The 12821-nt window shown below is 55.6% G+C and overlaps 1 protein-coding gene across 4 annotated transcripts in view; it reads left to right on the top strand.

Moving 5' to 3' along the window:
- The window catches only part of PDGFRB (platelet derived growth factor receptor beta), a 40049-nt gene that overhangs the window by 16015 nt on the left and 11213 nt on the right, over positions 1 to 12821 (top strand). For 2 of the 4 annotated variants that reach the window (XM_057540692.1, XM_007188655.2), the window contains 11 exons: positions 1674 to 1719; positions 2839 to 3162; positions 3691 to 3957; positions 4678 to 4805; positions 4921 to 5092; positions 5636 to 5828; positions 6536 to 6651; positions 7994 to 8117; positions 8551 to 8762; positions 11186 to 11280; positions 12327 to 12459. In XM_057540692.1, the coding sequence (XP_057396675.1) occupies positions 1680 to 1719; positions 2839 to 3162; positions 3691 to 3957; positions 4678 to 4805; positions 4921 to 5092; positions 5636 to 5828; positions 6536 to 6651; positions 7994 to 8117; positions 8551 to 8762; positions 11186 to 11280; positions 12327 to 12459 (1804 nt within the window). In that variant the 5' untranslated portion in view covers positions 1674 to 1679. Of the gene's footprint in view, positions 1 to 1673; positions 1720 to 2838; positions 3163 to 3690; positions 3992 to 4677; positions 4806 to 4920; positions 5093 to 5635; positions 5829 to 6535; positions 6652 to 7993; positions 8118 to 8550; positions 8763 to 11185; positions 11281 to 12326; positions 12460 to 12821 lie in introns of those variants that run through there. The other 2 variants (XM_028168137.2, XM_028168138.2) reach the window with 2 other exon arrangements.

The raw sequence follows: 12821 nt of genomic DNA, 5'->3' as shown, positions 1-12821 counted from the left end.
TGGTAGGAAGGGGGGATCCAGAGGGGCACCCACCAAGGGACAGATAGGCCTCTGTGGTGGATGCTGGCTCCGCCACGGCGCTGCTCCCTCTTGCTGGAAGAGGCCTGGCATCCAGCTGGAGGGCTGGGGCAGGAGGGATGGGAGAGGAGGGCACTGTGGAGGGGGCCTCACATTGGCTGGGCTTTGAGTCTAAAGCAACTCGGAGAGGGGACCCTCAGGCAGGCTGGTCTGAAGGGATGGGGAGAACGAGGAGGAGGAGAGCAGATTCATTCAGGGAGCTTCTTAAGGCTCTGGGCAGAGCTGAGACCGGCGATCCCCAAGCCAGGGCCCTTGCCTGTGTCCCATGACTAACGTGTAAATGCAGCCCTGTAAGTGGGATACTTGCCATCGTCCCATTTTGAGAGCTGGAGACTGAGGCCACTGAGATAGTGACGGTGCAGGAGGTAGCCCTTCTGGGGCTCAAACCCAGATCCCAGCCCTGGAATGGGGACTGAAAGGGGTGAGATGAGAGTGGAGTGGGAGCAATCGGTGTGTGGCCCTAGGAGCCGGGCCAGGCAGGGCAGCCGCTCAGGGAAGGTGGGAGCCCCACTCTCCCGGTCGCCTTGTCACCTGGTCTCTCCCACATTTCTTGCTCTATGACCCCCACCCACTTCTGGCCTTCTTCCTGTTGATCCTGCAGTCAGACCTTTGCAAGCCTGGCTATTGATGGTTATTTTGGACCCTCGGATGGGGCTGCCAAGGGCAGGGGTAGGGCAAAAACACACGCGGTGCGATCCATCTCTCTCCATGTCCCTGCTTCTGTCTCCCTCTGCCTCCGTCACCGGGTGCTTCCTTTCTCTCTGTCTCTCAGCGTCTTTGTCTTTCTACCTCGATCATTGCAGTCCCTTTGTCTCCCTCCAGGACAAGCGCCGCTGTGTAGCCTCGGGCAAACTTCTTCCCCTCTCAGAGCCTCACTCTCCCCATCTGGACCCTGGAGGTGTGGGTGGGGGCTTTGGATTCAACAGTTTCCAAGGACCGCCGAAGCCGTGCTGTGCGGGGTGGCCTCCCCTGGGCCCAGCCCCCCGCCCCTCCCTCCTGGGCCTCCCTGGGCAGCTTGGGGCTGAGTAAAGGGGGCCAGTGCGGGGGGGTGCCCCCCACATTCCACAGCCCCCGCTTCCCTCCCCAACGCCGCCTCCATTTCCTGTTGTGCTTGTGGAGCTGTGGGAGTTCTCTGGGTTCTGGCTTACCCCCTCCTTCTCCCCTAGGCCTTTCATCACACTTTCCCAAATATTTGTCCTGGCAGATAAGAGCCTGGTATTGGAACTGTCACCCGGAGGACAGGCTGTTAGGCTGGCGGGCCCCTGGACACCATCCAGCCGGAGACCCACCCCCCACATGCATACAGAGAAACCAAGGCCCAGGGAGAAGCAGGGGGCTCAGCCAAGGCCATCAGGGAGGTAGAGGCAGAGCCACGGCAGGGTCCAGGCACCCTGTGAAGGGGCCCGGCACAAGGAGGGAGCTCCTTGGGCATGAGTGCCCTCTTGGTGGGGGCTATGAGTAGCCTTTGACTTTAGCCCGAGGGATCCAGAGGCTGGGTGGCTCAGGCTGGGGCTTGCTCTGCAGGACCCAGGCAAAGATGGGCCCTGGCGCTGCCTCTGGCTACTCTGGGCCCTGACCCCTGTTTAACTCTGCAGGATACCATGCGGCCTCCGAGTGCCATGCAAGCTCCTGTCCTCAAAGGTAGGTAGACTCGGGGCAGGGGTAGAAGGCCCTGGGGAGCCACCAAGTAGGACCTGGAGCTGGCGGGGTGGTGCATGCCAGCACCAGGGCCCAGGCGCTGCTCTGCTCTTGACCTTCAGTTCCTTGCCTTTCCACTTGCTCTCAGTGGAGGCCTCTTTCCACTGCCCACCCCTCAGCTCAGAGGCCTCAGTCAACCTCTGCCTGTCCAGAGACATCAGCTCAAATCCTCGGCTTGGCCCTCCACACCGCATGTCCCCTCACCAGCAGTCCCCACCCCATTCCCCAACAGTCACCGTGGTCTCCCATCTCTTGTCGGCACTCGTTGGTGCTAGTCCGGCCAGTCTGGTTCCAGTGGGGGACTCCCCTTCCCTGCCTGGACCCATCATTGGCTGTAAGCTCCCAAGTCTGGGTGGGCTTCTCCAGGCAATAAATACTGACCAGGCAATCAGTGACCAGCCAAAGGCCCACCCAAAGATGACTGACCCACTGGCTGAGCACCCACCCATCTAAGTGGGTGCTTATTTTCACCTCATGTTCCCTGCCGAAGTGGGCCAGGGTAGGGAGGGTGAGGCTTACAGAATCCTTCCCCGGGGGGTGTCAGCAAGGGGAGGGGAAACCAATCACTTGACATCCCCTGATCCCCAGTCCCCTTCAGCCTCCAGGGGCCTCAGTATCTTTCGTGCCCCAGTCTGCCTCACTCTGGACTACCTTGGCCACCACTTCCCCAAGCAGGGCCGTCTCTGGGCTTTGGGGCAGAACCTGGACATCTGGGGCAGCTGCAGGGAAGAGGCTCAGAAAGTGACCTGGGAAGTAATGCAGGAACTGGAGGCCTGGGAATTGCTTCCCGAGGATTTCCTGATGCCTTTGAGAGAACATGCCTGCAGCCTGAAAGCTGCACTGCAGAAGGACTCCAAGGCTGGGGGTCTCTAGGCACTGAGATCAAGAGGCCAGGAGGCCAGAAGGAGTCCCTGGAGACCAGGCCCTGGGCAAGCAGGTCTCAGAGCCATGGGTTCCTGTCTGTGTTCTCTATGGATTAGGGAGGTGTGTTCTTCAGGGTCAGCTGTGGGGAGAGGTGCTGATGCTCTTGTGCCCTGATGTCTGATGCCTCCTCTCCCAAAGGCCAGGTGTTGTTGCTGCCCTTGCTGTTGTTGCTGGGACCACAGGCCTCCTGCGGCCTGGTCATCACACCCCCAGGGCCAGAGCTTGTCCTCAATCTCTCCAGCACCTTTGTTCTGACCTGCTCGGGTCCAGCTCCAGTGGTGTGGGAACGGATGTCCCAGAAGCCCCCGCAGGAAATGACCACGACCCAGGACGACACCTTCTCCAGCGTGCTGACACTGACCAATGTCACTGGGCTAGACACAGGAGAATACTTTTGTACCTACAAAGGCTCCCACGGGCTGGAGGCCAGTGAGCGAAAACGGCTCTACATCTTTGTGCCAGGTGAGGGCCCCCGGCCTGTGTACTCACTCCCTTATTCCTCTTCTCAACTGCAGGCATCTGGGGGAAGCTCAGAAAGTGCCTTACTGATATGGTGAAACACAGCTGTCTCAGAAATGCAGATGAATCAGGGAATCCAGCCTGGTTCAGTCCAGGAGTATGTTCACTCCCACCCCTTGCTCTGAATATTTGTCTGCTCCCTGCCAGCCCACCCCATTCCTGGTTCCTAAGAACTCTGCATTCTCAGCTGGTTCCAGTACGCACCCTCTTGGCCTCCACATCTCATTTTCCCCATTCTCCAAGCTCCAGGTACCAGCTGCCCTTCAACTTGCAAGTTATCTTCTTTCTCAGGCCAGTGCTGTCCATATCAAATGCTAAAGCTAGAAGGGACCTCTGCGAGCATGCTTATTCTGTAGTGGGTAGACTGAGGCCCAGAGAGAGAAAGAGACCTGTTCAAGGTAACAGAGCAAATCAGGGCATAGCCAGAAACCCAGCTGCTCTGACTCATATTCTTGGCTTCACCTATGGCAGATCCCACTGTGGGCTTCCTCCCGGTTGACCCCGAGGAACTATTCATCTTTCTCACGGAAATAACTGAGACCACAATTCCATGCCGAGTGACGGATCCGAGACTGGTGGTGACGTTGCATGAGAAGAAGGTGGATGTCCCGCTGCCCATCGCCTATGACCACCAACGTGGCTTCTCTGGTACCTTTGAGGACAAGACCTATGTCTGCAAAACCACCATCGGGGACAGGGAGGTGGATTCGGACGCCTACTATGTCTACAGCCTCCAGGGTGAGCCCCCTTTCTGGCCTGGTGCTCAGCAGAGGCAAGTATGACCCTCCACAGAGGTACAGACCTTTTTGGATAATACAGTGTGCAATTCCATTTTTCACTGAATTCTCACTACAGCCTTGGAAGGCAGGTGTGTTGCCCCATTTTACAGATGAGAAAACTGAGGCTCAGAAAGAGGATGGAGTATGTCCAAGGTCACAGGAAGCATTAGTGGTGGAGCTGAGCTGTATACTGCGGTGGTCAAAGGCACAGGCTTTGAACCAGTGGGGTTTGAATCCCAGCTCTACCACTTCCCATCTGAGTGACTTTGCACAAGACACATAATCTCTCTGAGTCTGCTTCTTCCTCTGTAAAATGGGGATAATACTGACTACTTACCTAGTGGGATTATTGTGAAGATTAAATAAAACAGAAGATGGAGAGTACGTGGTTGTGCTCAATAAATTTCTTCTGTACTCAGATGCCCAGAGAGTACTTTGATTTCAAAATTGTTACCCCTTCTAGAATGTCAGCTTCGTGAGGACAGGAATTTTGTCTGTTGTGTTTCCTGCTAAAGCCCCAGTGCCTAGAATAGTAGGTATTTAATAAATATTTGTTGAAAGAGTGAATCTTCCACACCAGTTATCCCTTCCCTCTCTGGACCCCCACGCCCTCCCTAAACGGATGCGCTGGTGGCTGGGGGGTGACTTCCTCAGCCCTAAGCCAGTCTCTTTCCACCAGTGTCATCCATCAACGTCTCAGTGAATGCGGTGCAGACTGTGGTCCGCCAGGGGGAGAACATCACCATCATGTGCATTGTGACTGGGAATGAGGTGGTCAACTTTGAGTGGACATACCCACGCATGGAGGTAATGCCGGGCCACGGGTTGGAGGAAGGGACAGGCAGGGATGGATATTTCAGCTTGTAGCCTGACTTCTTGGACCTTTCCTGATGTGGGGGGCTTGCCCCAACTTTCCCTACAGAGTGGGCGGCTGGTGGAGCCAGTGACCGACTTCCTCTTTGAAATGCCCCACATACGTTCTATCCTGCACATCCCCAGCGCCGAGCTGGGAGACTCAGGGACCTACATCTGCAATGTATCAGAAAGTGTGAGCGACCATCGAGATGAAAAGGCCATCAATGTCACCGTGGTCGGTGTGTGCCTTAGGCTTACCCCCAGCCCTCAGTCTGAACTGGACCCAGACCTTGTCACAGCCCTGGGGTACTGTCAGCCGTGTTCTAATCCATCTCAGCCTTAGTGCCAACCAAAGCCCCATTTTCAGGATAAACCAAAACCAAAGCACAGTACCAGCCCCCAATCCAATCCTAATCCCAAACTAGACTTCCCGCCTAGCCAGAACCCGAGCCCCAACCCGATTTCTAAATCCCAGCTGCCATCCCTGGCCCAGGCAGCCCCATCCGCAAATTCAGCCAGGCTGTAACTCATCTCCACCACAATCCTGAGACAGAACACACCAAAGGGCACTACGACCCCAGTCCCAATCTTGAACCCAGCCCCCAAACCAATATCAGCCCCCAATTCGGCTCCTGCTCCAGTCCATCACAGTCCCAACCTGAACCCCAACTCTGGTAACTCCATCGCTGGTTCAGTTCCTAAAGCCTGAGGCCCCGCCCCCAGGAGGTGCGGCCCCATTGGAGGCCGGGCATAGCCCCGCCCCTGACGGCCGCCCCTTGCAGAGAGCGGTTACGTGCGGCTGCTGGGAGAGCTGGACCCTGTACAATTCGCGGAGCTTCACCGCAGCCGGACACTGCAGGTGGTGTTCGAGGCCTACCCGCCGCCCACTGTCATGTGGTTCAAGGACAACCGGACCCTGGGTGACTCCGGCGCCGGCGAGGTTGCGCTGTCTACGCGCAATGTGTCTGAGACCCGGTGAGCAGCTGCCTGTCGTCTTCATTCTTGAAGTTATTATTCTCTGCAGCCGGCAGGCAGCCCACAGCCTTAAGCTACTTGGCAAACCTATCGAGGCCCATCTTTCCTGAGAGCCTACTACATGCCAGGCGCCCTACCAGGGGCCTGTGCCAGGCACTGGGGATGCTGCATAGACCAGAACAGACAGTTCCAGCCTTCCTAGAGTTTCCTGTCTAGAGGGGAAAACGGACGCTGGTCATACGATCACCCAGATGTTTAGTTGTCCTTGTGATGGGTGGAGTCAGCAGGAAGCAGCCACGGAGAAAAAGGCAGGATGACTGGAGAAGAGGGTGCCAGGCAGGCCACTGCCACCTATGCAAGAATGGTGGCCCTGAGGCTGGAGATTAGCAGGCTGAACTGAGGTGCTGCATGTTAGGATAAAGCAGTGTCAGGCCTTTCTGAAAGGGATGAGACGTGGACGGATGGAGATGGTGCTTCCCCTCCACCACGCCCCCCACCCCATCCGTCCTAACCCTCCCTCTCGGCTCACTGGAGCTGCCTATGGGTGGGGATTCAAAAGTCCTGGCACTGCTGCTGATACCCATGTGACCTTGGCACTCCCCTTCCACTCCCTGGACCTTGTTTTTCTGTCTTTACAAGGAAGGTGGGGGCTGTAGGAGTTCTTCCAGCTCTGACAGCTGGGTCTCCTGGCCTGTCCTCCTCATCAGGTATGTGTCAGAACTGACACTGGTGCGGGTGAAGGTGGCTGAGGCTGGCCGCTACACCATGCGGGCCTTCCATGAGGATGCTGAAGCCCAGCTCTCCTTCCAGCTGCAGGTCAACGGTGAGGAGCCTTCCACCCTGCTTTCCTTCCCCTGACCCTCCCACCCCCATTCTCTCGCCATTCCTCCACTGTCCATCCACCCACAGGAGGAGGAGAAGAGAGAGTCCAGGACTCAGGAGGCTGGGTTCTAGGCCAGGCTCTGACACTGAGCACTGCTGTGTGCACATCCCCTCTCTGGGCCTCAGTTTCCCCAGCTTTATGAGAAGGTCATTGGGCTAGATTGGTGTTTCCAAAACCTCAGGCATTCACATCCCAGTGGCATGATTTTTCCTTCTCACACACCATTTACACTATACTACTAATTAGATATTTATTGAGCAACTACAATATGCCAGTCCATTCAAGGTTCTTGAGGCCCTGCCATTGTGGAGCTTGCATCCCAGCGCGGGGAAGATAAACATTCAAAAGTAGGGGGAAAAAACAGCAAACCATGTACAAGGTTAGAAGGTAACAAGTGCTGTGAAAGAAAACAAACAAACAGAAAAGCTGGGTAAGGAGGGTAGAGAGTCCTGGGGGCAGGGGAGTGGGGAGAGTTACAATTTCAAATAGCATGATCAAGATTGGCTGCATGGAGATGCCATTTGTGTGAAGACTTGAAGAAGGTGAGGGCGAGGGCATTAGCCAAGTGGCTATTTGGGGAAAGGGCACACCAGGCAGTGCAAAGGCAGGAGCAATGCAGAAAGCCTTGTGTAGCCAGAACAGAGTGAAGGGGAGAGCGGTGGGAGATGAGGTCAGAGCTGAGACGGGGCAGTTGAGGGGACAGGAGAGGGTAGATCGTGTAGGCCTTCCTGGGTGCTTGTATGGACTTTGGCTTTTACTGTGACTGAAATGAAGAGCCACTGCAGGATTTTGAGTAGAGAAATGACACGATTATGACTTAATGTTTTGTGAATTGACTTTCTAAAAATAAATTTATTTTGAATGAAAAGTGAACTTCTCCACTGTAAATGGAAAATCAGCATCACATGTCATAAATATAAAGCAACCACTAAAATAAACTCTTGAGAAAACAAAACAGTGCTATTAAATTCTAACTCCATGATCTTGCAGGTCCAGGGCTCTGATCCTGAGGCCTGCCCTCTCTTTGTTAAAAGAGAAGATTAGCAAATCTCAGAGAGGTGTTAAAGACAGACTAGCACCCTACTGAGATTTTCCCTTTGAAGTACCCAGAAGGGGAATCTGTCAGTTTCCACATGGTGATTCCTGGTATTTAATGTTCACCTGCAGTCTGAAGCTCCCCTCCCCCCAAGGGAGACTCGGACCAGGTCCTCCCTGAGGGCCTTTCTTACTGACTGTCTATCCTGACCTCTCCACCTCCTGGCCCGTGCCCCTCTCCCTGCAGTGCCTGTCCGTGTGCTGGAGCTGAGCGAGAGCCACCCTGCCAGCGGGGAGCAGACAGTCCGCTGTCGTGGCCGGGGCATGCCCCAGCCACACCTCAGCTGGTCTACCTGCAGCGACCTCAAAAGGTGAGCAGACCCTGGGCCAGGGTCTCCCAGGGTACCCATAGCTGACTGGAAGAACCCAATGAAGGTCATCTAGTCCAACACCTTCCTCTGGGAACACTGTTCCAGGCTAGAGCCATATCCTAGAAGATGTGGCTTCTTGGAGATGCTCTGCATGACCTAAATTGTCGCCTTTCCTTACCTTGACCCTGAGGGTCAAAGGAAGGGAGTGGATTTTGCAATCCAGGTTCTCAATTCTGGGGTAGGAGCGCCCCTGCTGGTCAGTTGAGGGATCACGGGAGGAACCAGCTCAGGACCAGGCAGTGGGAAAAAGGAACTGGATGCGCCCAGCTTCCTTCCACCACCACCCCGTGGCTCTACCTGCTTTTGGCCTCAGTTTTCCCACCCGCATAGGGAAGTAAGGGACTGGAAGCCGACCTGGCTGGTTCTCTGGCAGGTGTCCGCTGGAGCTGCCTCCCACGCCGCTGGGGAACAGTTCCGAGGAGGAGAGCCTGCTGGAGACGAACGTGACATACTGGGCAGAGGAGCAGGAGTTCGAGGTGGTGAGCACACTGCGCCTGCGCCGTGTGGATCAGCCGCTGTCAGTGCGCTGCACGCTGCACAACCTCCTGGGCCAAGACGTTCAGGAGGTCACCGTGGTGCCACATTGTGAGTCCTCCATCCTCCGTAGCCCCTGACGACCCCTCACCCCCACCTCAACCCTGCTGTACTTGGAACTGTGCCTGTGTGCCCACAGCAGGCTAAAGTCAGCATTCAGGGCCACGGCATTCGGGAGCAGTGTGGGTGTATCTTCCCAGGCATTTGCACAGCAGCACAATATTGGTACACATGTGTACATCCACGAGTGTGTGTGTATATACCATGACAATGAACAGTGCTATCTTCTTTTGTATGTACACTGTATGTATGTCCTAAGCTGTGTACACGAGCATGCCTGATCCTTGGACATGGGTGCAAGCCCTGCAAGTGTAGATTTGTAAAGCATGTAATGAAGAATGCGCAATCCCCACATACACGCATAAAGCTAGAGCGTGTGTCTGTAAGCATGTACACAAGCATGTTTATGGGTGTAAACCCACTGAGGGTATGTTTGTAAACCATGTACATGAGCACCGCAATCCCCGGGCAGGTATATAAACCCACGTGTGTACGTCTGTAGGCGTGTACATGCAGGTGCACAATCCCCATACAAGTGTGCAAACAATGTACAACTCCCGTGCACGTGTGCACACTGGCATAGTGCACGTCTGTGAGCGTGGAGAGGCAGCACACCTTTTTGTAAAACTGTGCAACCCAGTCCCCGTACACGTATGCTTGCTGTGCCATGCATGTCTGTTAGCAGGTGCACATCCATGCATAACTCTTATCCGTATGAGCAGCCCCTACGGTGCCCAGATGCTTTTGCTACCTGCCAGTCCCTGTGCGTGCATGGACCTGTGTGCATGTGCTTCATTTATTCACCTATTTCCTCATGCAGTAAATAGTCACAGGGTCGCAGCTTCTCACTGGAGAAGGCCCAGCCCTGCCTGTCCTCCTAGTGCCCACGGTCCAGAGAGGAGGCAGACAAGGAACTAGGCAACCTCACTGTGGGGGTCAGCATTTGGGGGGAAAGCCTAAAGGGAGAAGGGGCTCCATACCCAGCTGTGGGATTCAGGAAAGTGTCCTGGTAAAAGGAAGCTTTAGGTCAATACCTGAAAGATAACTAGAGTTAGCCTGGTGAGGAATGGTGCTCTGGTCAGACGGAACAGCCTCTGTAAAAGCCCAGAGGCAAAGTGGGTTCAGAGAAATTAAAGGAATTCAACCTGGCTGGAGAACAGAGTGTATATATTTAGGGGCTGGGGGAGGAGATAAGGGGGAGGGGACTAGTAAGGGAGGGGACTACAGGAGAAGGCAGAAGCCAGTGCAAGCAGAGCTATGAAGGCTGTACAAGGTGTTTTGGACACACTTATGCCTACACTTAGGTAGGTCCATGGGCTTGTACAGGCAGATACTGCTCTACGCAGACCTGCCTCCCCCTGCCCTGTGGCGGGATGGGTGATGGGTTTGAATGCATTATCTCACCCACACTCCCACACATGCACACACATCCCTGATGAGCAAGTGGGCACCTGCAGACTAGCTCTGAGCAAAGCAGAAGTAAAACTTCTGTGTGCCACTGAGGGGGAAGCCATGTACCAGCCCACGGGGAATTTCCATGGCTGGATGGAGGCCCCTCTTTCTACTTGGAGATGGCTCCCTAGAAGATTCAGGCTTCCTTCCCAGGATGGGGAAAAGGAGGAGAGGAGTGATGTTGGTCTGAGTCCCTGAGGAGGAGGGACAGAGCTCTCTAGCGAGCAGAGAAGGGCAGGAGGGTGACACAGGAGGAGGGAGTGAGTTCCCAGGGGACTTCATGGGTGGCCAGAGGGGCAGAACAGGGGAGGTGAGGGTCTGGCTAGGGTGGATGTGGAGGGAGTGGGAAGGAGTGGGTATGTGCAGCAAAGAGGCTGAGGCTTTGGGGGGAGAGGAGACTCAGGGCTTGGGGGGGCGCCCAGAGTTGGCCCTACTTGGTTACCCCAGTTCCCTGGCCCACACCTCGATGTACTTTACAACTACCATCACTATGGGAGAGGAAACCGGCTCCTTTCTGCAGTCTGGATGCCTCAGGCTGTGGGAGCTCAGTTATTGGGTCCATTGGCCTCTCAGTCAGGCTCTGTCCTAGCAGTGACAGCCCCAGTGAGGGTGTGGATTCAGAGGAGAGGTAAACCACAGCCCAGCTGTCAGGAGCTTGCATCCAATCTGGAGCTATGGCAGACAGGCCAGACTGACCCTGGCAAGGGCTGAAGGGATTTGGAGGCCAGTAGTGATCCAGGGGTAGTTAACTGAAGGCCATGGGGTATTTATGCAAGGGGCTGGAGGTGTGGCCCAGAGGGGAGAGGCTAAGGGTCTGACATCATAGGCCAAAGGGGGATGGGGCTGGTTCCATTCTGGTCAGGATGGGCAGAGAGAGATTTGTGGTGCCAGAGGTTGATTGAAGGGAGGGGAGCTGCCACATGCCCTGTTTGCTCATAAGCAGCTCTCATCTCTGCTTCCAGCCCTACCCTTCAAGGTGGTGGTGATCTCGGCAATCCTGGCCTTGGTGGTCCTCACGATCATCTCCCTCATCATCCTCATCATGCTCTGGCAGAAGGTAAGCCCCACCCTTGCCTGATGGGTGCAGACTGGCACACCATTTTTTGCATGGACCCCCCTGCCATCCCCTATTGCTGGAGGATTGGACCATGGTCGGAGCCCAGCATGGAGCTCAGCTGTGAAGTGATGCTGAGTGTTTGAGCTGCTTTCAACCCCAGCAGCCTGGGCAACATGGGCCTGGTCCAGGCCATCCAGGGTGCCCTCTCTCTGCTGTGCACCCCGCTTTCCATCCAGAGTCCTGCTCAGGCATCATCCCTGCCCATCGCAGCCACGGGGCATGGGACCTTCAGGGTGGACTGCACGGGCTCCAGCATTCTTCCAACTCTGACCCACAGAGACTCCCAGGATTCTACTGAAAGACATTCTAATCTTATTAATCTGTCATTTCAATGGACTGTTCTGAGATTTCACCATTCCGTGATTCCACTGTAGGATTGCAGCACCCCATGATTCTATCATTCTAAGATTCCAATCCTGTGACTCCAACATCCTATGATTTCAACACTCTTAAGGTTATATCTTTCTGAGATTCCCGCTGTGACTGATCCAGCGTGGGGAGGGGCCATCCACATCCAGTAGAATGTCCCTGCCTTGTGTTACTTTCCAGGGCTGCCTGTTCCTCTCTTCCCATCCGAGGAGCAGCCGAGGTTCTGGGAGACGCTGGTGAGGAGGTTCTGATGAGCCTGCCCCTCAGCTGTGAGCTGCTCCTCAGCTGTGAGCTGCTCCTCAGCTGTCAGCTACCCCTCAGCCGTCAGCTGCCCCTCAGCCGTCAGCTGCTCCTCAGCTGTGAGCTGCTCCTCAGCTGTCAGCTGCCCCTCAGCCGTCAGCTTCTCCTCAGCCGTCAGCTGCTCCTCAGCCACCTCCCCCTGACATCTGTTCCCGTGGAGCCCATGAAGGCCTTGGCTCTATTGACAACTTGCTGGATGGCTTCAGATATGCCCCTAATCCTTTCTGGGCTTCAGGTTTTCCTGCCCCATCTGTTTCATAAGGAGCTGGACCTAGTGGTCCCCCTCTGATGATCCATCCCTCGTCTTGGTCCTGCAGAAGCCACGCTATGAGATCCGATGGAAAGTGATTGAATCTGTGAGCTCTGATGGCCATGAATACATCTACGTGGACCCTATGCAGCTGCCTTACGACTCCACCTGGGAGCTGCCGCGGGACCAGCTTGTGCTTGGTCAGCCCAGGGAGGCCTCAAGTGGCAGTCTGGGGACTTGAGGCGGGTGGGAACACTGATGTCTGAGCACGGCCTTGCCATGATTAGCTTTGAGATCTAGGGCTGACGTCTTGCCTTCTCTGGCCCTAGGGCCCCGCCCTCTGTACAGTGGCGGCAAGATGATCCCCCAGGGACCATCCAGCGTTGAGGTCCTATGATCCAATGATGGTGTGAGATGGGACCCCTTCGTGGCGAGAGAGGAAGTATTGATCGAGGGCAGGCTGAGTGCCAGGCCTGTGCTTAGTCTAGCGGGAGAGGCTGAGAGGGCGTGGAGGAGCTGTGCTCCCCTCTGTGGGGAGAAGAAGGCTTCCAGGGACTAAAGA

Source organism: Balaenoptera acutorostrata, chromosome 2 (assembly GCF_949987535.1).
Source record: "Balaenoptera acutorostrata chromosome 2, mBalAcu1.1, whole genome shotgun sequence".
In the NCBI taxonomy this organism is placed as follows: domain Eukaryota; kingdom Metazoa; phylum Chordata; class Mammalia; order Artiodactyla; family Balaenopteridae; genus Balaenoptera; species Balaenoptera acutorostrata.
This window is presented reverse-complemented; position numbering and strand designations above follow the sequence as displayed.